Here is a 25831-nt window from a genome sequence, read left to right on the forward strand (position 1 = left end):
TCCAGATATTAACCCACACACCATGAACACCTGATTTTTGACAAGGAAGCTAAAATTATAACAATGAAAAAAAGAAAGCATCTTCAACAAATGGTGCTGGCATAACTGGATGCTGACATGTAGAAGACTTCAGATAGATTCTTATCTAACATCATGTACAAAACTTAAGTTCAAATGGATCAAAGACGTCAATATAAATCCAGCCACACTGTACTTCTTAGAAGAGGAAGTGGGAGGTACCCTTGAACCTATTCGTACAGGAGACTGCTTCCTGAACATAATGCCAGTATCCCAGAAACTGAGATCGACAATTAATAAATGGGACCTTCAGAAACTGAGAAGCATCTGTCAGACAATAGTCAACAAGACAAAATGGCAGCCCACAGAATGGGAAAAGATCCTCACTAACCTCACATCTGACAAAGGGCTGATTTCCAAAATATACAAAGAACTCAATAAACTAGTCACCAAAACACCAAACAATCCAATTAAAAAAGTGGGGTGCAGAACTAAATAGAGAATTCTCAACAGAGGAATCTAAAATAGCTGAAAGACACTTAAGAAAGTGTTCAACAAGCTGGGTGTTGGTGGCACACACCTTTAGTCCTAGCACTTGGGAGGCAGAGGCAGGTGGATCTCTTTGAGTTTGAGGCCAGCCTGGTCTACAGAGTGAGTGACAGACAGGCTCCAAAGCAATATAGGAACTGTCTCGAAAACACGAGGGAGGGAGGGAGGGAGGGAAGGAGTGCTCAATATCCATAGCCATCAGGGAAATGCAAATCAAAACAACTCTGAAATACCATCTTACACCAGCCAGAATGGCTAAAATCAAAAACACCAATGACAGTCTATGCTGTAGAAGATGTGTAGAAAGGGCAACACTCCTCCACTGTGGGTGGGAGTGTCAACTTGTACAGCTACTTTGGAAATCACTATTGCAGTTTCTCAGGAAAATGGGAATCAGTCCACCTCAAGATCCAACAATTCCACTCTTAGGCACATACCCAAAGGATGCACATTTGTACAATGAGGACATCTGTTCAACTATGTTCATAGCACCATTGTTTGTAATAGCCAGAACCTGGAAGCAACCTAGATGTCCCTCAACTGAAGAATGGATGGACAAAATGTGGTACTTTTACACAGTGGATTATTACTCAGTGGGGAAAAAAACAAAACAAAACAATGAAATCGTGAAATTCGAAGGCAAATGGATGGAACTAGAAGAAACCATCCTGAGTGAGGTAACCCAGTCACAGAAAGACAAGCATGGTATGTACTCACTCATATATGGATATTAGACATAGAGCAAAGGATTACTAGCCTACAATCCACACCTCCAGAGAAGCTAGGAAACCAGGAGGACCCTAAGAGAGAAATACGTGGTTCCCCGGAGAAGGGGAAAAGGACAAGAACTCCTGAGCAATGAGCATGGGGGAGGGGGAAGGAGGTAAGAAAAAAAGAAGGGAAGAGGAGGGGGGCGGACAACAAGAGGGATCAGGAAGACTGAATCAAGGGAGGAATAGAAGAGAGCAAGAAAAGACATGCCTTAATAGAGAGAACCAGTATAGGTTTAAAGAAAAATATGACACTATGGAAATGTTCAGAGATCCACAAAGATGACCCCAACTAAGAATCTAGGTCGTTGTGGAGAGGTTGCCTTTGATGCCCTTCCCCTATAATGAGATTGATGACTACCTTAATTGCCATCCTAGAGCCTTCATCCAGTAGCTGATGGAAGCCGAAGCAGAGATCCATAGCTAAACACTGAGCTAAACACTAAACTCCTGGAATCCAGTTGTAGAGAGGGAGGCGGGATGAGCAAAGGAGTCAAGACCATGCTGGAGAAACCCACAGAAACAGCTGACTTGACCAAGTGGGAGATTACAGATCCCAGTCAGATACCTGGGGAACCAGCAATGGACCAAACCAAGCCCTCTAAATGTGAGTGCCAGTTAGGAGGCCTGGGCAGTCTATGGGACTTCTAACAATGGAACCAGTATTTATCCCTAGTGTACAAATGGACTTTGGGAGTTCATTCTTTATGGAGGGATACTATTTCAGCCCAGATGCACAGAGGAGGGCTTAGGCCCTCCCACAAATGATGTGACAGACTTTGATGATCCCCCATGCAAGGCCTCACTATCCTTGGGGAGCAGGTGGGGGTGGGTTGGGACTGTTGGTAGCGGGGGACATAGGAGTATAGAAGGGAGAGGGAATGGGGGTGGGGATTGATATGTAAAAGGATTGTTTCTAAATTTTAAAAAAAAATAGTTCTGAAAAACATGAACTTTTTTCTTTTTAGAGTGTGTATGTGGCCTACAGAATCAACAAAGCAGGGCTCATAGGGGCTCTCAAGAGACTGAAGCAACAATCACAGACTCTGCCTGGGTCTGGGCTAGGTCCTCTGATCGTATGTTATGGCTGTGTAGGATAGTGTTCTTGTGGGACTCCTAACAGTGGCAGTGTGTACAGCAGGTGTCTCTGACTCTTTTGCCTGCGTTTGGGACCCTTTTCCCACTACTGGGTCACCTCATCCAGTCTTGATACAAGGTGTGTGTAGTCTTATTGTAACTTGTTATGTCATATTCAGTTGACATCCCTAGAAGGCCTACTCTTTTTTTTTTTTTTTTTTAAGAGAAATGGAGGAGGGCTGGATCTGGGAGAAAGGAGGTTAGGTGGCAGGGAGAGTGGAAGGAGGGGAAACTAAGGTCAGGATGTAATATGTAAGAGAAGAATAAATTAAGTGAACAAATAATGAGAGTGTGTATGTATTTGGTTATGTGGGAGTGTGCGAGTGCAGAGGCCTGAGTGAACATCTTTTGTCCTCCTCGGTGCTCTGTACCTTACTTACTGAAGCAGGGTCTCTCACTGAAGTTGGAACTCAATAGTTCCAGCTAGTCTAGCCAGCCAGCTTGCCCCTGTATTCCTCTGCCTCTGCCTCCTGGGTGCTGAGTTTACAAGTAGCCACCATACCTGCCCTGTTCTTCATCTGTCGGGGGGGGGGGGGGGAGGATCCAAATTCCTCATCGTGCTTATGCAGCAGGTGCTTAATCCACTGAGCAGTCTCCCCAGTGCAAACGTGAACCTTCTCATCCGATGGGTACTAATGAAAATAAATTAATGAATACATTATAAGTCTTCTCATACCAACCTGACAGGCTGTATCTGTCCTCCAGCGTCACGGGATCTTTCATGCTCTCTGTGGCAGAATTTTCAGTGGAAAGTCTTTCAGTTTTGTCATTTTCTGCTCTGTTATCTTGATCCAGCATCTGTGTGGACAACGGTAATTCTGGGTCCTCTGGGAGACTCTGGAAGCTCCAAGGGTTATGGAAGAACTTCTTGAGATATTGCATAGAATCGGAATCATCTCTCTTCTCCAGGGCCCTTTCCTTACCTACCTGATCTTCTGTTTCCACGACTGTTATCATTCCCCTTTCTTGTTCCTTTCCAGGGTCAATGTCATCTGCTACCGGATGTTTGTAATTATCTACCTCTCCATCTTCACGCTTCCTGTTGTCTGAAATCCTTTTGTCTTCATCAGCATATGCAAGGCCTAGCATACCAAAACTAAAGTCAAACCAAGACGGACCAGGAGTTGAGTTGTCATTAATGACTGTATCTTCCTTGTCTGCTGACATTTCTCTGAATGGAGCTGGGGCTTCTTCATCAGGTGAAACAGAATCCGGAACATCTTGTAAAGGCGGATTACTTTCTTTGGACAATAACTCAAGTCCTGCATCCTCCTCTCCAAAACCTAAAAGCCTTGTAAATCCACTATCAAACCAGCCAGTGGCTTGAGGCTTAAGGCTGTTCTCCGACTCAGACACAAGTTCATACTGCTCCTCTGGCACTGGACTAAATTCTGGTGTCTCTGAATCAAACTGTGGTTTTGGATCTTGCTCAAGTTCCATTTGGGGTTCACCATTGTTTAATTTCTCTAAGTCATTCTCTTCCACTGTTAATTTTCTACTTTGAAATGAGCTTTCTTGTGTGGGGTCAGTATCTGCTTCAAAAGCCTTCTCTTTGGCTTCTTCTTTCCCCAGTCCAAACCATCCTTGCGTTTCAGACGTACTTAGGGATGGCAAGGCATGGTCCAGGTCAGGAGTGTAACCCTGCTCCCCATTGCCCACACGTCCAGTCTCATCCCAGTCCGCAGACTCACTGGAAACCCTGAACTCTTCACCAGCTTCTGAGGCTGAAATTTGGTCTTCAAACAAAGTCCCTTCAGAAGCTGCATAAAAGTCAGGTTCTAGCTGAAAATCACTTTCATATATATTATATTCTTGGTCTTCATCTTCTTCAGATGGGTACATATTTCCATCACCCTCGCTGTTTAACTCACTATGTTCACTTCCAAATATGTAGCCTTCTCCAAGCAGACAAAGAAAGTCAGATTCCTAAAAGACAAAAAAAAAGTCATAAATGTATCTCCTTAAACATTTTAAGACAGCAGTCTATAACTAGGTGTGCTGTTTCACACCTATAAGCCCAGTATTTTGGAGACTGAGTCAGGAGGATTGTGAATTTGAGGCTAGCTAATCTATATAGAAAGACTTTGTCTTTGGGTGGAAAGATGGCTCAGCAATTAAGAACACTTGGGGCAGCCAGGCAATGGTGGTGCATGCTTTTAATCCCAGCACTCAGGAGGCAGAGGCAGGCAAATATCTGAGTTCCAGGACAGCAGCCTGGGCTACAGAGTGAGTTCCAGGATAGCCAGAGCTACAAAGAGAAACCTGTCTTGAAAAACAAGACAAGGGGCTGGAGAGATGGCTCAGAGGTTAAGAGCACTGACTGCTCTTCCAGAGGTCCTCAGTTCATTCCCTGCAACCACATGGTGGCTCACAACCATCTGTAATGAGATCTTGTGCCCTCTGCTGGCCTGCAGGCATATGTGCAGAGACAGAATGCTGAATACTAAATACATCTTTCTTTAAAGAAAGAAAGGAAAACAAACCAGAAGACCTGAGCTTCAGTTTCCAGGACCTACATCAGGTGGCTCACTCACTGCCTATAATGCTAGTTCCAGGGAATCCAATACCCTCTTTTTGCCTCCCTGGGCACCTGAACATGTGGCATACACTCACACAAAGTCAATAAGACTATTTCAAAAATAAAATAAAGTAAAAGATTGAAAAAAAAAATATTGACCCCGGAGCAAAACCTAAAATCAAGTCTCTGAATCTCAAACACAGGTATCACAAATGACTCCCTGCCAGGCATACATCCCAGCATTCTGGGGGTGGGGGTGGGAGGTAGAGGCAGGAGGATCTCTGTTAGTTCAAGGTCCTAGTCTGTAGAAGGAGTTCCAGGACAGACTGCAAAGCTAAAAAGAAACCCTGTCTCGAAAAAAAACAAAAAACAAAAACAAAAAAAAAAACTGACTTCCAAGGATTAATGATATAAACTTAAATGAAAAAAACTCTTAGAGTATGCTTTATTTGTTATCAAATAGTTGAGAAGCATAGATTGTTAATGCTTTGAGTATATTCTACAAATAGATTCTGACAAGAAGGTATATGTGTAGTAGCTACAAAATCTGGCACCTCCTAAGAGTGTACTGAGTGAATGCACCCGTTTGTGCAGTAATTTCAGGACACAGGCTATATATCTTAGATGTTTCCCCCAAAAGCACATATATGAAACTAATTACAACAGTCTTAGGAGATGGACCCTCATGGTAAGTAATTAGGCCATGAGGGTAGTGTGAATGGATAAAAGCTTTTAGCATTCCCAGGGGAGTGGGTGCTATTGAAGGAGAGAACGGACTCCTCAAAGTTGTCCTCTAACTGCCACAGGCCCATGGCAATGACTCTTCCCTCACCATGAACATAAAGCACAATAATAATAAAAAATGGTGAAAAAGGATGGCAACGCCTTGGAAGAGGTCTGCAAGAGTGGAAATACAGAGAAGAGAATGTGCTACAGATACTGTAAAGAGATAGAATTGACAGGGCCCAGTATCTAGCAGGAAGTAGACAGCTAATCCCAGTGCCAACAATAGACAGTTTGTGGAAGCAAACAGTCTTACTTCACGATGACCTTACTCGTGGTAAAACCTGGAATCTGAATTAAATTGGCAAGTCAAATTTATATATTTTAAATATCATTTTCTGATTCTTTTTCCTTTTTTATATATTTATTATTATGTATTTCCTTTCTATATACTCTTTTCCTTAATTATTTTATTTGGAGTGTGTCTCTGGAGAGTATATATATTGTTTTATTTTATGTGCATTGGTGTGAGGGTGTCAGGTCCCCTGTGACAGAAAGCTTTTTTTGTTGTTTTTCTTTTTTGTTTTTTCGAGACAGGGTTTCTCTGTGTAGCTTTGGAGCCTATCCTGGCACTCGCTCTGGAGACCAGGCTGGCCTCAAACTCACAGAGATCCGCCTGCCTCTGCCTCCAGAGTGCTGGGATTAAAGGCAGGCGCCACCAACGCCCGGCGACAGACAAGCTTAAGCTGTCATGTGGATGCTGAGAACTGAACCTGAGTCCTCTGGAAGAGCAGCCAGTGTTCTTAACCCCAGAGCCATCTCTCCAGCCCCATTACCAAGCTTAACATGATTTGGAATTAAAGGCTGCCACCCAGAATTCACTCTTTAAACTGCTGTACTCTATTGTCCCGTTAATTGCTCAGAAACCAAAGTCTTTAGCTGTCATCAATCCTGTTTTATCTCATTGTAGTCACATACCCAAACCATACCAAGAACAAGTTCTTAATAACAGTTTGTTACAGTTGCTAAATGAGGTACACAACTGATAAACATTTATTCCAAGGAAGCCATTTTTTCCGAGAATTTTTTAATTCAATTAATAGGTGAGGATGAGTTTACTCACTTTAGTTGGCATTTCGACTTCTTCAGATATGAACACCTCTTCAATCTGGACTGCATCTCTGGGAAAAAATCCAAAGTCCTTTCCTTTCTATCAAAACAAAGAATAACGGCTATAAAGGAAAAATAATTGAAGCAGTAATAACATTGAGCTTCATTTTGCTCTGTGACCTTGGCTGTGAGCTACGTTAAATCACAAAACATTAAATGGCTATCAAATGCCATCTAAAAATCATGAGTGGGGACTGGGAATATAATGAAGTGGTAAAGTGCTTACTTAGCATACACAGGGCCCTGGATTCATGCCCCAATGCCAAAAGAACTAACAACAATCAAACAACATGCCTGACTGAGGCCTTATTTATTTTTGTTATTGGATGGAATGATATCAACTTAGGGCCTAATGACCTATACTGTAAGATGCCACTGTCACAAACTCCAGTATGAGAACTGTACTATCTACTCTCCTTCTCTCCTTTTTTTTTTTTTTTTTTTAAGATTTATGTGTTTTTATTTTATCTGTATGGGTGTTTTGCCTGTAGTAACTGTGGGGACCAGAAGAGGCCATCAGATCCCCTAGAACTGGAGTTACAGACAGTTCTGAGTGGCCATGTGGATACTGGGAACCAAACCCACATCCTCTGGAAGTGTATCAAGTGTTGTTAGCCCCTGGCCATTGTTCCAGCCCAAGCCTTCCCTTATTTTCTACCGACCTTGTTTGCTCAGGTTCTGCAGATTCACACTTTTCTATTTGAGATATCAAAAGGTAACAATTCAGGTGACAACTAGGGAAGACTCCAGAGGATACGACAAACTGGGAGTTTTCAATGTGTCACATCCAAGAAATGGATTTAAACTCCCAGAAGCTGGAGATTAATTTCTCGAGGTAGTTAAGGTTCGTGTGTCCACAAGGGAGGATGTACTTCCTTTTGGTTTTTCTGAGCTAGCCTGGTAACAGATTCTCTTGACCAAGTTCAAGCACATGCAAGCACAAGTAGGATGTCCCCTAAGAGTGAAGTCACCACCTAACCACTAAGAGCCCTTCTTATGCCTGTTAAAGTTTCACAGATATTTTCTGTCTTCTGATCTCACATTATCACACATTAAATATGATTCTTCTAGCTCCCCTGTTAATCATCATTTACAATACATAGTGATAGCAATGTATATATTGCATAGTCTATAGACTATTTGTAAATGGTCTATGAGTCCTTAAATGGTTATTAAGTACAGGCCATCCATCTCTACTTCATCTTAGCAAAAAGGCAGAGAAGCAATTAGACTAAACATTTAATGTACCAAACTAAAAGCAACTGAGACTTCACCCAGAATTTTATCCATTAAACAGCATTTTGTGTAGAATTATTATTTTCATACTTGGTAAACAAAAAAGGTGGTTTTCTTTGCCTCTTATGACTTATACTATGTCATTTTCTTATACCTGCATCAGATTTCTGTGATGCATTCAAAACACAAACTGGTTTTTTAAAGCCATTCTAAGCAGTAAGGAGTCCTGGAAGCTGTAGAACAGAAAGCAAATCTGGCCAGTGGCTAAGGCTGGTTACACATGCCCTGGTATGAAGAGGAAGGTTTCAGATATAGTCCATGCCCTCAGACGGGTATCATGTTATACACCAGCAACATCCACATGGGAGAGATCTAGCATTCAGGCTCATCCTCAACTATATTGGGAGTTTATGGATGGCCTGGGCTACATGAAACTGTCTCAGACAGTGAGCTTAGAGACTGCATTGGGGAAGAACCTGATACATACACAACGTGGGAACTATGTGGGACTCTATCAGATTGGTCATGTCTGTTGAGCTTGGAGGTAAACTCATCTATCATAGCATGCCGTTATTACAAAACATAATACACAGCAGAGATATAAATCTTTTCGAGTGAAAACATTAATTATTATCCTCAGAGATAGTTTAGGCTGCTTTTAGTTTGGCCAAATAAAAGATCGTGCAGTTATTCTTTTGTTTTCCATGGAATCTTATATACCTTTCTTCCCTAGAGTACCAGAGTTCCGCTGACCTCTACAACACAGTTCAGCCCTCTCTGTGCAGAGAGGCATACTTTGAAATCTGATCAACTAACTTCTCAGTCTTTCTCAAACTTGGTCACTGACAGCACAGAGAGATGATTGTGGTTGCTATTATACATGTCAGTACTCCTAAAGACTTTCTAAATAAATACAAACGCTAAGCTTAAAACTGTGCATATTATGTAAAAAAAAAAAAATCTCAAGGCACCCCTTTAGTCCTTCATCTCAAACTTATTTCCCAAAAACTCCTTTTACAGAAATTTTAGATATTTTTACTGAAATTTTGTGATTTTTTTTTTTTTTTTTTGAGCCCTGGCTGGTCTGGAAATTGCTATATAGACCAGGCAGGCCTTGTACCGAGTGCTTGGATGAAAGGCATGCATGTGCTCATTTTTTTGTTTGTTTGCCTGCTTAAATGTGATGAGGATTTTCATGTTTATACAGTGATAAGAGTTCACAGTGAGTATCCTTATGCAAGTTGGACATTTATTCCGCATTCAGTTCTTAAAACTAGATACTTACACTTCCTGCCCACAGATCTTCTCTCTCTCCTGAAAGTTTGACATAAACAGATATCTCGTCACCCTTAGTGAAGTTCAGGTACTGGCAGTCAGGTCCTGTGTGGTCTCTCAGGGCTAAGACTCTGCTGATTAAAGCTACATAGACACAAAGAAAATCACACACTTTGAAATGTCATTGCTTCTTATTTACCTTATAGGCAAGGTCTTGCTATGTGTCCTACACTGACCTCTAACTTAAAATCTTCCTGCTTCCACTTCGTCCAAGTGCTGAGATTATAGATACATGCCACCAGACTTGACTCTTCCATCCATTTTGCCTTTCTTCAATCTGTTCTTTTAGTTTTGTGTTTTGGTTTTGCTTTTGGATTTTGTTTTCCTTTTTTTGTTTCGTGTTTGTTTGGTTTGGTTTTCCGAGACAGGGTTTCTGTGAGTAACAGCTCTGGCAGTTCTGGAACCAGCTCTGTAAACCAGGCTGGCCTCAAACTCACAGAGATCCACCAGCCTCTGCCTCCCAAGTGCTGGGATTAAAGGTGTGCACCACCAACACCAAGCTCATCCTTTAAATTGGGAAATGATAGCTGGGCCTAATAGTTCACACCTGTAATTGTAGCACTCATGAAGCTGAGGCAGGAGGATTTCAATAGTTTGGGCCATGTCTTGGGATTTCTATTGCTGTGAAGAGATACCATGACCACAGCAACTCATTTAATTGGGGTGGCTTACAGTTCAGAGTCCATTATCATCATGGTGGGGGGAATGGTGGTGTGCAGGCCGACATGGTGCTGTGACACTAGGTGGTATCTTGAGCATAAGAAACCTCAAAGTCACCCCCACAGTGACACACTTCCTCCAACAAGGCCATGCCTACTCTAACAAAGCTGCATCTCCTAATAGTGCCACTCTCTATGAGCTTATGAGGGACAATTACATTCAAATTACCATAGGCTAGTTCTATAATAACAACAACAACAATAATAATAATAATAATAAAGTTTGAAATGCTAATTTACTGATATTATGATCTCAAAAACCAAAATAAACTTTTCACTACACACAGATTCAAATCCAGATTTTTTGGCACAGTATTTAAGATTATTTACAACCTGATCCCACTTATCTATTTTTTTTTAACTTAAATTACTGCACATGCTCAAGCACGCATTTGTGTGTGTGTGTGTGTGTGTGTGTGTGTGTGTGTGTGTGTGTGTGTATACATGTAATGCACATGTAGAGGTCAGAATACAACTTTTGTGGGTCAATTCTCTCCTTATATCCTGTGGATCCTGGTTGTCTTTTGAACTCAGGTTGTCAGGGTTGGCAGCAAGTGCCTTTACCCACTGAGTCATCGCAAGGCTCTCCCTTCCTTATTGTGTTTTCCATCTTTAAGATGTTTATATTTTATTTTATGTGTTTGAGTGTTTTGCTTGCATGTATTTCTGTGTACCAAATGTGTGTGCCTGGTGCTCACAAAGGCCAGAGAGGGTACCAGATCCACTAGAAGGGGATCTATAGGTGGTTGTACACTGCCATGTAGGTGCTGGGAACTGAAAACCCAGGTTCTCTGCAAGAGCAGTAAGCGCTCTTAACTACAGATCCATCTCTGAAGCCTGTGTCCTTCCCTATTTTAAGCAATCTCTCCTGTTTGCACAAATTCAGGGCTGCGCTCCAGCTTGTTGTCCTCAGAGGAGTCACCACTGAGGACGCTGTGTGTAGGATGCTGGCTTTCTTTCTGGTATCTTTACATTCGTAAGCATTATATTTTCATTCTGTTAAGTCCTCAGTGCTGGTCTGTAAAGTAAACAACCCCATTTCATTCTAACAAGTGAGCCTTTAGCTAAGGCCTAGGGGGCCAGCTAAGGCTCTGGTTGGCTAGATCTACCCTGGGATTTTTTTTCACTGCAACATCACCTTCTTTATCCTAAGTGTCTATCTTCCCTCTGCCCAGAAAGAAGTCCATCTCTCTTCTTGCTTAGCTCATACCTTGCTTCCTCTCTGAGTCTGAACTGCAGCAATACCTGCTATCCTAACAATTTTATATCACTATTGTTTCACCTTCATTTGTGTTGTCATTATTAAATAAAATGACTATTCCTACAGAGTAAGAAACAGCTGACATTGTGCTTTGTTACTTTTAAAATACATTGTATTAAAACACATACCCTGGAGATATAGTAGGCCCTCAATAACTCTGAGTATATCACATATGCTTGATTCAGCCCATCAGTGTCTAAACATACATACCATATAATGTGTGAAATTTAAAAGCATACTACTGATGAAGTCCTTCAATAGGAGTTAAAATAGCAGTATAAATTACTACTATGAACTTGAATTTCCATTGGACTCTAAAGATATTAAAGTAATGCTATAACGCGAAGTGGCATTGTCACTGTAAAGTACTGAGGTCTCAGACTTCTCTACATATTGAATGACTTTTCCAAAAGAAAAAAGGATTGTGCATAAAAATATCACTTGCAAAATTCTTACATTTAAACTAATCATCTTTTGCATTTTGAAATGCCATCTTCTGGATGTGATGCGGCTGCCACACTCACCAAAGACCTGTACAAGATCAAGCCATTGACATCCCAAAACAGAGCAGGGATGGGCTAATAAGGCCCCTGCTGCTAATGGAGGAGCTAAGGAGTCCATGGCTTCTGAAGGAAGAGAGTCATTTTTCTCCAGGGGTGTGGCCACTGAAAGGTTACACATGCTCTGATGGTATGGAACACGTGGTGGTTCTCAAGGATCTGTAACGCCAGTTCCAGGGGGTTTCATGCCCTCCTCTGACCTCTGTCAGCACCAGGCATGCAAGTGGTATGCAGAAATACATGCAGACAAAACACTCACACATAAAATAAAATGGATAAATTTTTAAGAACTTTCTTTTTAAAATCAAAAAAGAGAATTTGGAGAGAGGATGTTGCAGAGGCTGCAGGAGGAGTTGGAAATGAGATATGGGGTAGACTTGATCAAAAGCACATTGTATAAATGGATGAAATTTGCCAAAGGATAAATAAAAACATTATTAAATGTAGCACGCAGTTATTAGAGAAAAATTAAAGGGCCTTTATTATGAAATGCCATGTAGTTGGTAGGGACTGGAGATGCAACCCTTTAATCCCGGCAACTTGGGAGGCAGATACAGGCAGATCTCTGTGAGTTTAAGGCCAACCTGGTGTACACAGAGAGTTCCAGGACACCCATGACTATGTATAGAAACTGTCTCCAAAAAACAAAACAAGGAAAAAGGGAAGGAAGGAAGGAGGGAAGGAAAAGAAAAGAAAGATGTTGTGAGCATGTTTCAAATGACTTCTGAGAAAGGCTACAAAATTTTTTATTCATAAAAATATTACTAACGGGCCAGGCAGTGGTGGCTCAGGCCTTTAACCCCAGTACTTGGGAGGCAGAAGCAGGTGGGTCTCTGAGTTAGACGTCAGCCTGATCTACAGTGTGAGTTTCAGGACAGCCAAGGCTACACAAAGAAACCCTGTCTTGGGGGAAAAAAAAATGACTGGGGCTGGAGACATGGCTGAGAAAATGGGAGCACTGGCTGCTCTCCTAGAGCACCTGGGTTCAGTTCCCAGCACCCAAATTGTGGCTGTCCATCTGTGACTCCAGCCAGTGGATTCAGTACTTTCTCTGGCCTCTGAGGGAACCAAGCACACACCCAGTGCCTTTACATGCATGCAGGCAAAACACTGATACACATAGAATAAAGGTAAGTAGATCTTTCCTGTATATCTGTTGGCAATTTTTTGTTTTATATGATTATACTTTGTATTTTAATTTACATTTTTTGCAAAATTAGAAATAGCTTTCATGTGGGAAAGACAAAAGTTATTTTCAACATCTAAGATAAAGATACAATATTTTCCTTCTCTGTTTTTTGTTATTCTTTTATTTTGAAATGAAGAACTCTCTATGTAGATCAAGCTGGCCTGGGACTAGAGATCTGCCGGATTCTGCCTCCTGATTGCTGGGGCTAAAGATGTGTGCCACTGTACTCAGCAGGATAACGTTATTCTGCATCATCGTGTGGATAAGAAAAAATTAAGTTCTTGGAGCTGGAGAGATGATGAGTGGTTAAGAGTACATACTGCTCTTGCAGCCACATGGCAGGTCATAACTGCCATGTAATTCATAACTGTCTGTAATTCAAGTGCCCGGGAATCCAATACCCTCTTTTGAATTCCGTGAGCACTAGGCACATATATTGTATAATACCTGCATACATACATACATACATGCATACATACATACATACATACCTGTAGGCAAAATACCCATATACAAAATAAAAATTTATTTATTTATTTATTTATTTATTATTTATTGGTTTTTCAAGACAGGGTTTCTCTGTGTAGCTTTGGAGACTATCCTGGCACTCACTCTGGAGACCAGGCTGGCCTCGAACTCACAGAGATCTGCCTGCCTCTGCCTCCAGAGTGCTGGGATTAAAGGCCACCAACGCCCGGCAAAAATTTTAAATGTAAGTTCTTAAACAACAAAGTAGAAATTAATTTCTCATCATAGAAATGCAAGAGCATTTAATATTGAATGTTATAAATCATATATATCTATATTAGAACACTTATTTTAACATTTTTATATAATAAATTAACACAAATGATTAGCATTTGATAAAATTTAGACAACTAGATCATGATGTTTGAAATAAAAACATTTTCAGGGAAACTCATGAGAATCAGAAAGTCCTGATTGTGAAATAGGAACTAAAATGTAGAAATTTTATAAATAGTGAATTACCAAACTGCCTGATATCTTCTTAAACAACTCAATTATCTTTTAAAAAAAAAAGTTTTTATTTAGTTTTTGATACATGGATTAATACCATTTCTGACATATTTCTATACGAGTCTTATTTTTGTCTTCTATGTTAAATTTATAATAATGCTATCACAAAATATTTTGCTTCTAGAATTCCTTTTTCATATCAAACTATAGTTTATAATTCAACTATTTCTCAATATTATTATTGTTGATTTCATCATACAGGCTCACAGTAACATTTAATGTAATTTCAGAACTCAGTGTGAAAACGAAGAAGAAAACTTACTTTCACATTCCAAGTCACCACACTTTTTGAGGTGAGCCAGCAGCTTTGTACCTTCCAGACACTTGGCCAGAGAAACAACCAAAAGAAGGATTCTTCGAACACTAATTTCCACCATGGTTAAACAAGACACCAGGAATCCTAAACAAGCATTAAAATGCTTGTTAGGTCACAGACATGCCAGCAAAACAGCAGATACTCTCTTCGTTTGTACAAGAGGAAGAGATTGAGTAATTTTCAGTTCCTCCGTAGTTACATTTTCTTGTCGGTGTACTGGTAGCTTCAGGAATTAACACTCTCTGGTCTCAACCTGCAGTGTCAGTTAGCCAGATAATACAGAAGGGCTTAATAATTAACAGGGATTTTTAGTTGGACTAATGTTTTATAAAGTAGCCCCATGTGAAACTGACTCACTTGAAGGCACCTTTGCTCGGCACCACAGCTTTTAAAGCTGCCACAGAAAGGTAGTTAATCTCTACCATTGTCTTCAGGCAGGTCAGTCAGCATGTACAAAACCAAATATTTACTGCATGCACATTCTAACTTCAAAAGAGAAGGTATAGAGCCAGAAAATGAGTGAATAAGGCAGTGAATAAAAGCATTCACCGTGAAGGCTGATGACCTGAGTTTACTATTGCCTGGATAGAAGGGCAGAACGGATTCATACACACATGAGAGAAAGAGAGGGAGGGAGGGAGGGAGGGAGGGAGAGAGAGAGAGAGAGAGAGAGAGAGAGAGAGAGAGAGAGAGAGAGAGAGAGACTGGCAGAGAGGAGTGTGTGTAAATAAGAAATGTAATTTTAAAATCCCAGCACTCGGGAGGCAGAGGCAGGCGGATCTCTGTGAGTTCGAGACCAGCCTGGTCTACAAGAGCTAGTTCCAGAACAGCCTCCAAAGCCACAGAGAAACCCTGGCTTGAAAAACAAACAAACAAACAAAGTCAAAGATTACACGTGTATTTCTGAAAGTGGAAGGAGGCTCCCTGTAGGTAGAAATGTGATTTCAGAATGTATTCTCCTTCATAGTGAGCATAAGTCATTTAAAAGTAAGTTATGAACATCGAGTTATTTGAATGTTGTTGTTGCTTTAAAAGATCAAAGTCCTATATTGGGAAATTTTGCGTAAGGGACTAGATCTGAAGGTCCCCGGGTCCCCAAAGCACACTGCACTCTGGTGCCGGACAGAATCGACACATATCCATCCCCCCACCACCCCCAACAAGCTAAAGTACCTTTGCTTCCAAAGTCCTAGAACAGAAATACGATTGCTTGCTGGTTTGTTTACCCTTGGAAATCTGCTCTCTCCGAGATAAGGTTTGTACATTTCCAAAAAAAAAGCCAATCAAACATTCACTTGAGGGTCAGTTGGCTTGCAACAGAGCATTTCATAGTTGCGCGCGCACATGAGCGCGCGCGGTGTTAACTGAACTTCTTGAACGACTTCATTGGTCTGAAATATCGTTAATAACATTTAAATAGAAATCAGCTCTTTGGGCCCAGGTGTGGTAGTACCTGCCTTTAATCTTAGCACTCTATGGAAGCAGGATCTCTGTGAATTCCAAGTCAATTTGGTCTATACAGAAAGAGCTGTCAGTGAGAGTGTTAACTCTTCATCCTCCAGATTTGGTGTGAAGTTATTTGCACAGTTTATTTTATCCAAGCCAATATTAGAAGCATCAGTGGTGGCTCATCTGCAAAGGGCATGTGTGCTTTTGTGGAGGGCCCAAGTTTTGAGTCCCCAGTAGCCAAAGGGATCTAACACCTCTAGCCTCTGAGGGTGCCTGCACCTCATGTGCACAAATCTAAACATAGACACATAATTGAAAATAATAAGACTAAGCCAGGCAGTGGGGGCTCACACCTATAAGCCCAGCATTCAGGAGGTAAAGGCAGGCAGATCTCTGTGAGTTCAAGGCCAGCCTAATTTACAGAGTGAGAGCCAGGACAGCCAGGACTACACAGAGAAACACTATCTCAAAAAAACAAATCAAACAAGCAAAAACAACAGCAACAAAAGGTTAATAAGTAAATAAAAGCAAAATCTTAAAAGTTAAAACCGATAATAAATTGAGAACACTTAGCAATTTTAGTATCATTCTTGTTTATATTCAATAATAAAGACCTCATGAACCAAATTCATAATTAATGATGTTCTAAATTAGCAATAAATGAATAGGTGAGATGGCTCAGTGAGTGAGTTGCTTGTCCTGCAAACCTGCTGACCAGAGTTTAATGGAGGTGAAAGAAAAGAACTGACTCCCTCCACATATGCACCATGACGTCTGCACACATCATGAAAGCATATGCACAGGCTTGTATGAACACCAGGCCCCAACAACCAGGTTCCACAGGGTGGAAGGAGAGAACCAACTGCACTCCGACCTCTAGGCACTTACACTCACACATATACATATGAAGCTAGACGGACAGACAAGCCAGAAAGATGGTTCAGGGGTAAAGGTACTTACCACAAACCATAAAGACCTGCATTCAATCCCTGGAACCCACACAAGAGTAAAGGAGAGACAACTCCTCCTGTGATTGGCACATCCCACTGTAGCTCCAGGGTACGTATACACACAGACACACACAGACACACAGACACACAGACACACAGACACACACACACACACACACACACACACACACACACAAATAAATAAATAAAAATAATAAAATTTAATTCCAAGAAAAAAGCAATAAGAGCCTGGTAAAGTTTAAACTCGTCTGCTGAACGCATAAAAAGATGTAAGTTGATAGAGAAGAAATTCAGAGATCGGTCTACTATGTGTAGCTACTTGTGCACTCGGTGATCTCATTCTCTGTTTAGATCATGATTCTTTTAAAGATAAAAGAACATGAAGCCGGGCAGTGGTGGCACATTCCTTTAATTCCACCACTCATGAGGCAGAGGCAGATGGATCTCTGTGAGTTCAAGGCCAGCCTAATCTACAGAGAGTTCCAGGACAGCCAAGGCTATGCAGTAAAATCCATCTCAAAGAGAAAATAAAAAAAGAAATTGCTATAAATAACAGCTACATCAACTTATTAGTTACCTAACAACTGATACAGTGTGTAGATTAAATGTATCTATATTCATCTACAAAGCCAACACTACATGTCATGGCAACAAAATGCAGCCATGGGAGGTAAGAGAGCCTACTGTACAAAGCTGAAGACTGAACTGTCAAAGTCACACATCGCATCCTCCAGATAAAATCTCAGAGCAGCCTTTCCCTCAGAACATAAAAGCATCCTAATGGGTATTTGATTCTTATTGTATGGTGTTATTATTGCCAGCTCTATACAGTATTGCCTCCCTTCTTAATGTCTCAAATTTCCTAAAGTGAAAACGTATTTCCTTAAGCCACCTGCCTGTCACTCTGGCAATTTATAAGTTCAATCAGGAGTACCTTAGAATACAGAACTGAGTAAACCAGTAGGGTTTTTACCAAGATCCAGGCATGAGAACAGAGCCCTTGTATAAAATCCCTTCGGTAGGCAGGCTCATAGAAAAAAAAAAGGCCTAGGAACCACTGAGAGTGAAGCTTGTGTGGAGGACATGGAGAGGCTTGGTCTCTGATCCTCCAGGAAGGACTTTCTGCCAAGCTGCTCCAAGTCCAATCAGCTGACAGTGTGCATCAGGCTGTGATGTCAAAGTCTGCCTTCTCTGCAGGGAGTAGCCTTACCCAAGATTACACCTCCTGGGTGTCCTAGTGCATTTGGGAAATAAACAAGATAGGAAAGGGCAAGGCCATTTCTCATCCAGTGCTTCCTGCTGACTAAGCCTTGCAATTTGAAGTCTTCTGTGTTTTCTGCTTTTTTCCTCTTTCTTTTGAGGAAGTGAATCCCTGGAGCCCAAAACCCCATCTCAGACTCTGTGGTGATGTTTTGTTTATGATCTAACAAATAAAACTTGTCTGAAGATCAGAATGCAGAGCTAAGCCACTAGTTAGCCACACACACACCTAAGCCACTAGTTAGTCAAAGAGGGCAGGCAGTGGTGGCCACACCTTTAATTCCAGTGCTTTTGAGAAAGAGGCAGATAGATCTCTGAGTGTTCAAGGCCACCCTGGGCTATGTGAGAGTAAATCAATCTAAAAGAGAAACAAAGCTCAAACCTTTGATCCCAGCACTTGGGATGACACACCTTTAATCTCAGCACTAGGGAGGAAAATAAGACTAGGACAGGAGGAGACAGATGCAGTCAGATCAATTTGGATTTGTGCAGACAAGATCGGATCACCCATTTCGGTCTGAGGCAGAGGTAAAAGCTAATGGCTGGCTGCTTTGTTTCTCTGATCTTCAGCTTTAACCCCAGTATCTGTCTCTGGGTTTTTATTACTCATGTTACAAGCATCCTCTTTGAGAAGACCCAATGTTGGAAGCCACAAGATAAAAAAAAAAAAGAAAAAAAAAAGACAACAACAAACCCATGTTTTAGCCTATCATTTGTGCTAGTCACTCTATGACTTCCTTGTCTGTTTTGTGTTGCTGAAGTCCACAGTGTAATTCTACTCACCATTTTATGTTTTGTTTCTTGGTTTTGTTTTTTGTTTGTTTTGTTTTCAAGACAGGATTCCTCTGTGTAGCCCTGGCTGTCCTAGAACTTGCTCTGTAAACCAGGCTGTCCTTGAACTCAAGAGATCTGCCTGCCTCTGTCACCTGAGTGCTGGGATTAAAGGTGTGCACCGCTGCTGCCACCGCCGCCGCCACCACCACCACAACCAGGTTTGTGTTTTGTTTCTACCAATAGGAAATGAATAGACATTGAGATTGAAGGGCTGATATCTGGTGATGATTCTGAAGGGACAGTTCACAAAGGTAGAGACTAGGTTAAAGGGGAGAAACAAGGATGTAACATTCTCAGACAGGGAGGAATTCTGACTTGCTTGGCCAGAGTTACAGGAGAGGCTTGGCCAACAGGACTTGAGGCCTTCAGAAACTTCAGTGAAACCCAGTCAAGAGCGCCTCATTCTTCATTGTCTTTTGCTGCCCTGACGGTACTTTCCATTGACCAGAACCAGCAGATACTAGCAAAGCAAGGAATCCTTTGAAGCAGCTGTAAATGTCTGCCTTCTGGAGGTGTCAAGCACAGTGACAAATGGAAGAGTGGATTAGAAGCAGCAAAGAAAACACAGGCAGGTCATGAATTCCTTCCCTGTACATTGTCAAGACACAAGACAGCCTTGGATAGTAGCTAGTCTTTTTTTAAAGTGTGTGTGTGTGTGTGTGTGTGTGTGTGTGTGTGTGTGTGTGTGTGTGTGTGTGTGTGATGACATACAAATGAAGGGAGAACTTTCAGGAATCTGTTCTTTTCTTTCACCATGGATTTCTGGGATCAAACTCAAGTGTTAGACTTGTGTGGAGAGTACCTTCACCCCACTGAGTCATCTTGCTGACCATAGCTCATAGCTCATCTTTAACAGCACCTTCCTTACTTCTACAATGCAGACCAACGAGGCCATGCTGTATGGAACATACTCCTCCATCTCAGAAATTTCTAAGAGTCAGAGACTTCCTTTGTTCTTATATCTGAAGGGAAATGGCAGACCTGAAGAATCTGTATCCCTTTGGGGGCCTCATCATGGCTGTTTGTGACCATGAGCCTATCTCATCTCTTTAAAGGAGGAACCTACTTTTCAAGAAAGATTTATTTATTTGTATTTTATTGATGTGTTTTCCAGTGTGTGTATGGATGTACGCATGTGCATGCCTGCTGCCACAGGTTACCAAAGAGTACTTGGATCTCTGATCCACCATGTGGGTCCCAGAAACTGAACCTGTAAGACCCCCGGGAAAGCTCAGGCTTTCAGGATCTTAGCCCAGGACCTCGGCCACCCCAATCACCAGGCAGATTTGAAAGCTGCAAACTGAACAAGGCTTTATTGTTGTTTAACGAGCTAACCCCATGTTAGCTTGGATCTTTCACCCACCCGCCATGGCAGACGGCTAGCAAAGACAGTTCCAAGCAGCTGCATAGAGACTTATAGGGCAGCGTAAGGGGAGTGTCTAGGGGTACACACAGGCTCAGGATTGGTGTGCCTCCAGGCTTGGAGGGTTTGCCTTGTGTTGATTGGTCAACTGGTTATTATGGCCCATAGACCCTCCCAGGGTGGTTGCTATGCTCTGCGAGTCATTGCTGTGCACTTGTCCATAAATCACACCCAGAGCCGTAAAGCATACCACCACCAGCTAACTTCTGATTGGTTCCCTGCCACGAGGCAGGCACCTAACCTCTAGTGACCAAGGCAAGGTCAGACAAGCACATGCCCAGTTGTTATGGCTGCCGAAATGGGGAGCTGGTCCCTTCAAACCCTGGCCATCTGCAAGAATAGCAAGTGCTCTTAATATCTGAGCCAAATCTCCAGTCCACAAACCTGCTTTTTATTATGTTATACCTCTTAACATGTACAGGCTTCCGCCTCCCCCATTGTCATTCTCTAAACGTCATGCTCTAAATACAGCAACTATTTGCATAGCATTTACATTATTTTAGGTATCATAATTAATTTAGACATGATAAAGTATATTAGAGGGTATATGTGGGCTATCTATAAATATAACATTTTATTTGTGGCTTATATGTAAAATATACTCTGTTGGAGAGGGAGTGTCATAGAACCAGTCCCAAGGGATGATTGTATAGTCAATAAATGTGAAGGTAGGGCTGGGTTATGGCTCAGTGGTGTAGTACTTACACAGCATACACTAAGTCCTGAGTTCAGTTCAGCATTATAAGCACTGTCACACACATTCGAACACAGAAAGCATGAAGGCAGTTGGGAATGGGTAGGAAAGTCAACAGAAGCCAGACAGCAATGCAATCATAATGGGATCATTATTAACTGTGGAAGTGCAGAGTGTGAGGTTTTTTTATGTAGAAAAGTAAGCTATACAAAGTTTTAAGGAAGCAGGAGATATGATTTCTTGTTTTTTCATGTGACTGCTATCCTAGATTGTACTTTTTCTTCAGGACTCAAACAAAACCACATAAATATTAGTACTTAATTTTTTTTGAAATAATGCAAAGATGAATGAGTAAATGAGTAGATTTCTTTTCAAGAGTAAGTCATATCTCATAACTAAATAAAATCCTGTGTTCAGATGGATGGTCCCCCTGCTGGCTCAAATTTAAAAAAGAATCAAGCAACCTTTATCTCTTAGTGAGAGATCATTGACTCAGGTCTGACAAATGGGGAGCCTGCATAAGACCCAACTAGACTCCCTTAACAAAGGTGACAATGGTGCAGCTGGGACAATAGATGAGGTCACTGGCAGTGGGTCTAAGATCTAACTCTAATGCACAAACTGACTTTGTGGTACCCATTCTATATGGAGAGATACCTTGCTCAACCTGTGTGGGGGGTGGAGGGAGGTTTGGTTCTGCCTCAGGGTTATAATGGGACAGACTTAGTAGACTTCTTAGGGGAGGCCTTCCCTCTCCTAGGAGCAGATATGACATGGGGAGAGGGAGTGGGGGGATTGGGAGGAGAGGAGGGAGGGAGTACTGGGATTGGAATATAAAAAATAAATTAATAAAAAAGAAAAACAATCAAAATAGAAACTATATGGTCAGAAGTTCAAGGTCAACTAGGCTACATGAGACCATTTCAAAAATATGTTAAGTATTTTTGAATTTTTATTTCATACAATCAAGAAAGATTCAAATATATTTTCTGTATACTTCATCTACCTTCCCCAAATGGTAACATCTTCTGTAGTTAACAGAAATAAGCTAATGTTATATTATAATTTATTAACTGAACTACATACTGTATTCTTTATTTCTGAATTTTTAAAATAATGTTTCCTTTTTGTTCAAGAATCTTAATTCAGAGCCAATGTTTTGTGCTACTTGCCTGTGATCCCAATACTTGAGATGCTAAGGTAGGGGAATCACAAGTACCTAGCCAGCTAAGGGTACATAGGGAGACCTTGTCTCAAAAAAAAAAAAAAAAATCTAACAGAATATAGCAAATTGTATTGGTTTTTGTGCCTCCTCTATATTCTTCGAAAGGCTTTGGTCTACACTTTGGAACGTTCCTTGCTGTTCCTGTACTTCCAGTAGACCAGGAACTCCTGTAGGCCACTCCCAGAAAGCTGTTTGGTGCTTTTGGGAGAGAGGGGGAGAAAGGCACCACAGAACAGCATCCTAATGGTTACATCTGACTGAAGTAATGTCTTTCAGACATCTCCAAAGTAAAGTAACGTTTGCTTCTGTTCTACTTATGTGGGGATAGTTACTAGGTCCACCCCACTTTCAAGAAGGAGACTTTTGCTTTAGTCTTGAGGATTATCAAGGAACTTATCAGAAGGTTCTCCAATGGTAAGAAACCCAGATCATTAGCTTCACAATAATCACCTACTTGTTCTCCACCGTATGTAAAGTTTCAGAACTGACAGCCTAGGCCAGGTACTGAACAAATTTACCAGGGAGGTGTTTGCCTGCTCTCCTTTCTGATTGCCCTGCAGTGTCTAATTGCATTTTTGCAAAATGATTTAGGTCAGCCTCTGCTTTTCCATACTGGCAAAACAGTGATTTCATATATTTGTAATATATTTGAACTTCCTTATCGCAGCCTATATTCCATCTTGAGTTCCTCTGCTGTCTTAGCTGATGTGTAGACAGTAAAAATTAATTCTTTGTGGCCTACAGTTCTATGGATTTTGATGAACATATAGCTGTATATCCACTACCACTATTCCACACATAACAGTTCCAAGGCATTTTAAAGTTAACTTTTAATATGAAATTTTATTTTATTTGAATTATATAAAGAATTCTTAACTTTGTCTGTTCTGTTGACAAGGTTTTTTAATCCTTTAGCAGAACTGAAAAACACTTAAAGTGCCAGGCCCTGGTGGTGCATGCCTTTAATCCCAGCACTTGGGAGACAGAGGCAGGAGGATCTCTGTGAGTTGGAAACCAGCCTGGTCTACAAGAGCTAGTTACAGTGACAGCCTCCAAAGCCACAGAGAAACCCTGCCTTGGAACCCCCTCCCCCCCACCTGAAAAAAAAAAAGAAAAAGAAAAAGAAAAACACTTAAAGCATAAGATCATTGAAAGCAAAATGAATGTCTTTGTCTTTTAATCTTTGTAAAATTAAACTCCAATAAAGGTTACCTTTGCACTCTTCAAAGATGAAAATGCTCCAACAGATACCTTTTGAGGCTTTTTGTCCTGAGTCGAGAACCTAGTCAATCACACGGGTCTAACACAGCATACATAAAGAACTATATGGTCCTGGAGGTGGTGGCACACACCTTTAATTCCAGTGCTCAGGAGGCAGAGGCAGACAGAGTTTGACACCAGCCTGGTCTACAGGGCAAGTTCCAGGACAGTCAGGACTACACAAAGAAACTCTGTCTCGAAAAACTATCCCCCCCCCAAAAAAAGAACTGTAAATTAAAAGTCACATGTTAGAATCAAAGTGTTTAATTAAAATACATTTATAAACCTAATTGCTTTAATATGTTATATCTTCAAAAATGATTTTCAGGGGGCTGGAGAGATGGCACAGTGGTTAAGAGCACTGGCTGTTCTTCCAGAGGACCTGAGTTCAATTTGGGTGGCTCACATCTATCTGTAATGAGACGTGGTGCCCTCTTCTGGCCTGCAGCCACAATGATGTATACACAACAAATAAATAAATCTTAAAAAAAAAAAAATTCCATAACCCATTCTGTTCACAAAACACTGCCAGGCAACTTCACTGCTTTTACAAATACATCCTAGCCCTCCAGCTAGCTTGGCTTCTAACTAGTGACAGGTGCTAGGTGGTGGTGGGGCCACACACCTTTAATTCCAGTACTCTGTAGGAAAAGGCAGGTGAATCTCTGAGTTTGAGGCCAGCTTGGTCTATAGAGTGACTTCCAAGACAACCAGGGCTACATAGAGAAATGCTGTCTTAGAAAAAATAGGAAGAAAGAAAGCAAGGAAGAAAGAAAGAAAGAAAGAAAGAAAGAAAGAAAGAAAGAAAGAAAGAGGGAGGAAGGAAGGAAGGAAGTTGCAATAGAAAGAGAGAGCAGCAAGAGAAAGGAAGGTACATGTCCCTCACCTGTGCTTCCCACTTCTAGAAAGACTAAGGCAGGAGTTTTGCTTGAAATACAAAACAGCAAGATTCCTAGCTCCTAAAATGCGAAATAATAGAAGCCACATAGGATCCAGAGAGGGCTAAAAGAGGTGTAACTACATTCCGAAATGCACTCACTGGCTACTCTCTGCAAGGTCTTTGGGAACAGAAGGTACTGGGAATTAGGTAGATACAAGAGAGAGAGAGTGTCCTTACTGTGTTGTGCCCAAATTCTGAAACCCCAAAATCACCAAGAGACCCATTTTGATGCAAAGCAGAGAGTCTTTTATTGTAGTTGTTTAATGAGCTAACCCCATTAGCTTGGGCCCTTCATCCATCCACCACAGTGCATAGTTGGGGAAAGACCCCAAGAAACCATCAGATAGAGTAAGGGGAGTATCTAGGGGTATGCACAGTCTCAGGATTGGTGTGCTTCTAGGCTTGGGCAACCTGTCCTGTGTTGATTGGTCAATTGTTGTTATGGCCTGTTGGGTGGTGGTGTGGTGGTGCACACCTTTACTCCCAACTCTGTGCGTACCCCTAGACACTCCCCTTATGCTGCCCTACAAGATCTCTATGCAGACGCTTTGAGCTGTGTTTTCTAGCCATCCGCCATAGTGGGTGGATGAAAGACCCGAGCTAACATGGGGCTAGTTCGTTAAACAGCTATAATAAAGCCTCATGCAGTTTGCATCAAGCTTTCGCCTCTGCCTGGTGATTGGGGTGGCCGAGGTCCTGGGCTGAGATCCTGGAGGCCTGAGCTTTTCAGGGGTCTTACAGCACTATTAGGTATAGCCTTGTTGGAGTAGGTGTGGTCTTCTTGGAGGAAGTGTGTCACTGTGGAGATAGGCTTTGAGGTCTCTTTTCTCAAGCTTCATTCAGTGTGACAGTCAGTCGACTTCCTGTTGCCAGCAGGATGTAGTACTCTCAGCTCCAGCACCACATCTGCCTGCACGCCACCATGCTCCCTGCCATGATAGTGGACTGAACCTCTGAAACTGTAAGCCAGCCACCTCAATTAAATGTTTTCTTTGCAAGAGTTGCTGTGGTAATCACAAAAAGACAAACATGATATGTCCTCACTCATATGTGGATTTTAAACAGAGTAAGGGATTACCAGCCTACGATACACACCGCCAGAGAAACTAGTAAACAAGGAGGACCCTAAAAGAGACAAACTTTGTCCCCTGGAGAAGGGGAAAGGGTCCAGATCCCCTGAGCAAATTGAGAACTTGGGAAGAGGACGGAGGGAGCTAGCTACAAGAATGAGAAGGG

General features: G+C 41.6%; 1 protein-coding gene across 1 annotated transcript in view; it reads right to left on the minus strand.

Moving 5' to 3' along the window:
• The window catches only part of LOC100768570 (MIA SH3 domain ER export factor 2), a 78421-nt gene extending 63806 nt beyond the window's left edge, over window positions 1–14615 (minus strand). The window contains exons 1-4 of the mRNA XM_027419641.2: window positions 14486–14615; window positions 9407–9540; window positions 6839–6925; window positions 3155–4400 (exon numbers count right to left, since the gene is read on the minus strand). Coding sequence (XP_027275442.1) covers window positions 3155–4400; window positions 6839–6925; window positions 9407–9540; window positions 14486–14600 — 1582 coding nt within the window. The 5' untranslated portion in view covers window positions 14601–14615. The remainder of the gene's footprint in view (window positions 1–3154; window positions 4401–6838; window positions 6926–9406; window positions 9541–14485) is intronic.
• Between the last annotated feature and the right edge of the window lie 11216 nt (window positions 14616–25831).

This window comes from Cricetulus griseus, chromosome 5 (assembly GCF_003668045.3).
Source record: "Cricetulus griseus strain 17A/GY chromosome 5, alternate assembly CriGri-PICRH-1.0, whole genome shotgun sequence".
Taxonomy (NCBI): domain Eukaryota; kingdom Metazoa; phylum Chordata; class Mammalia; order Rodentia; family Cricetidae; genus Cricetulus; species Cricetulus griseus.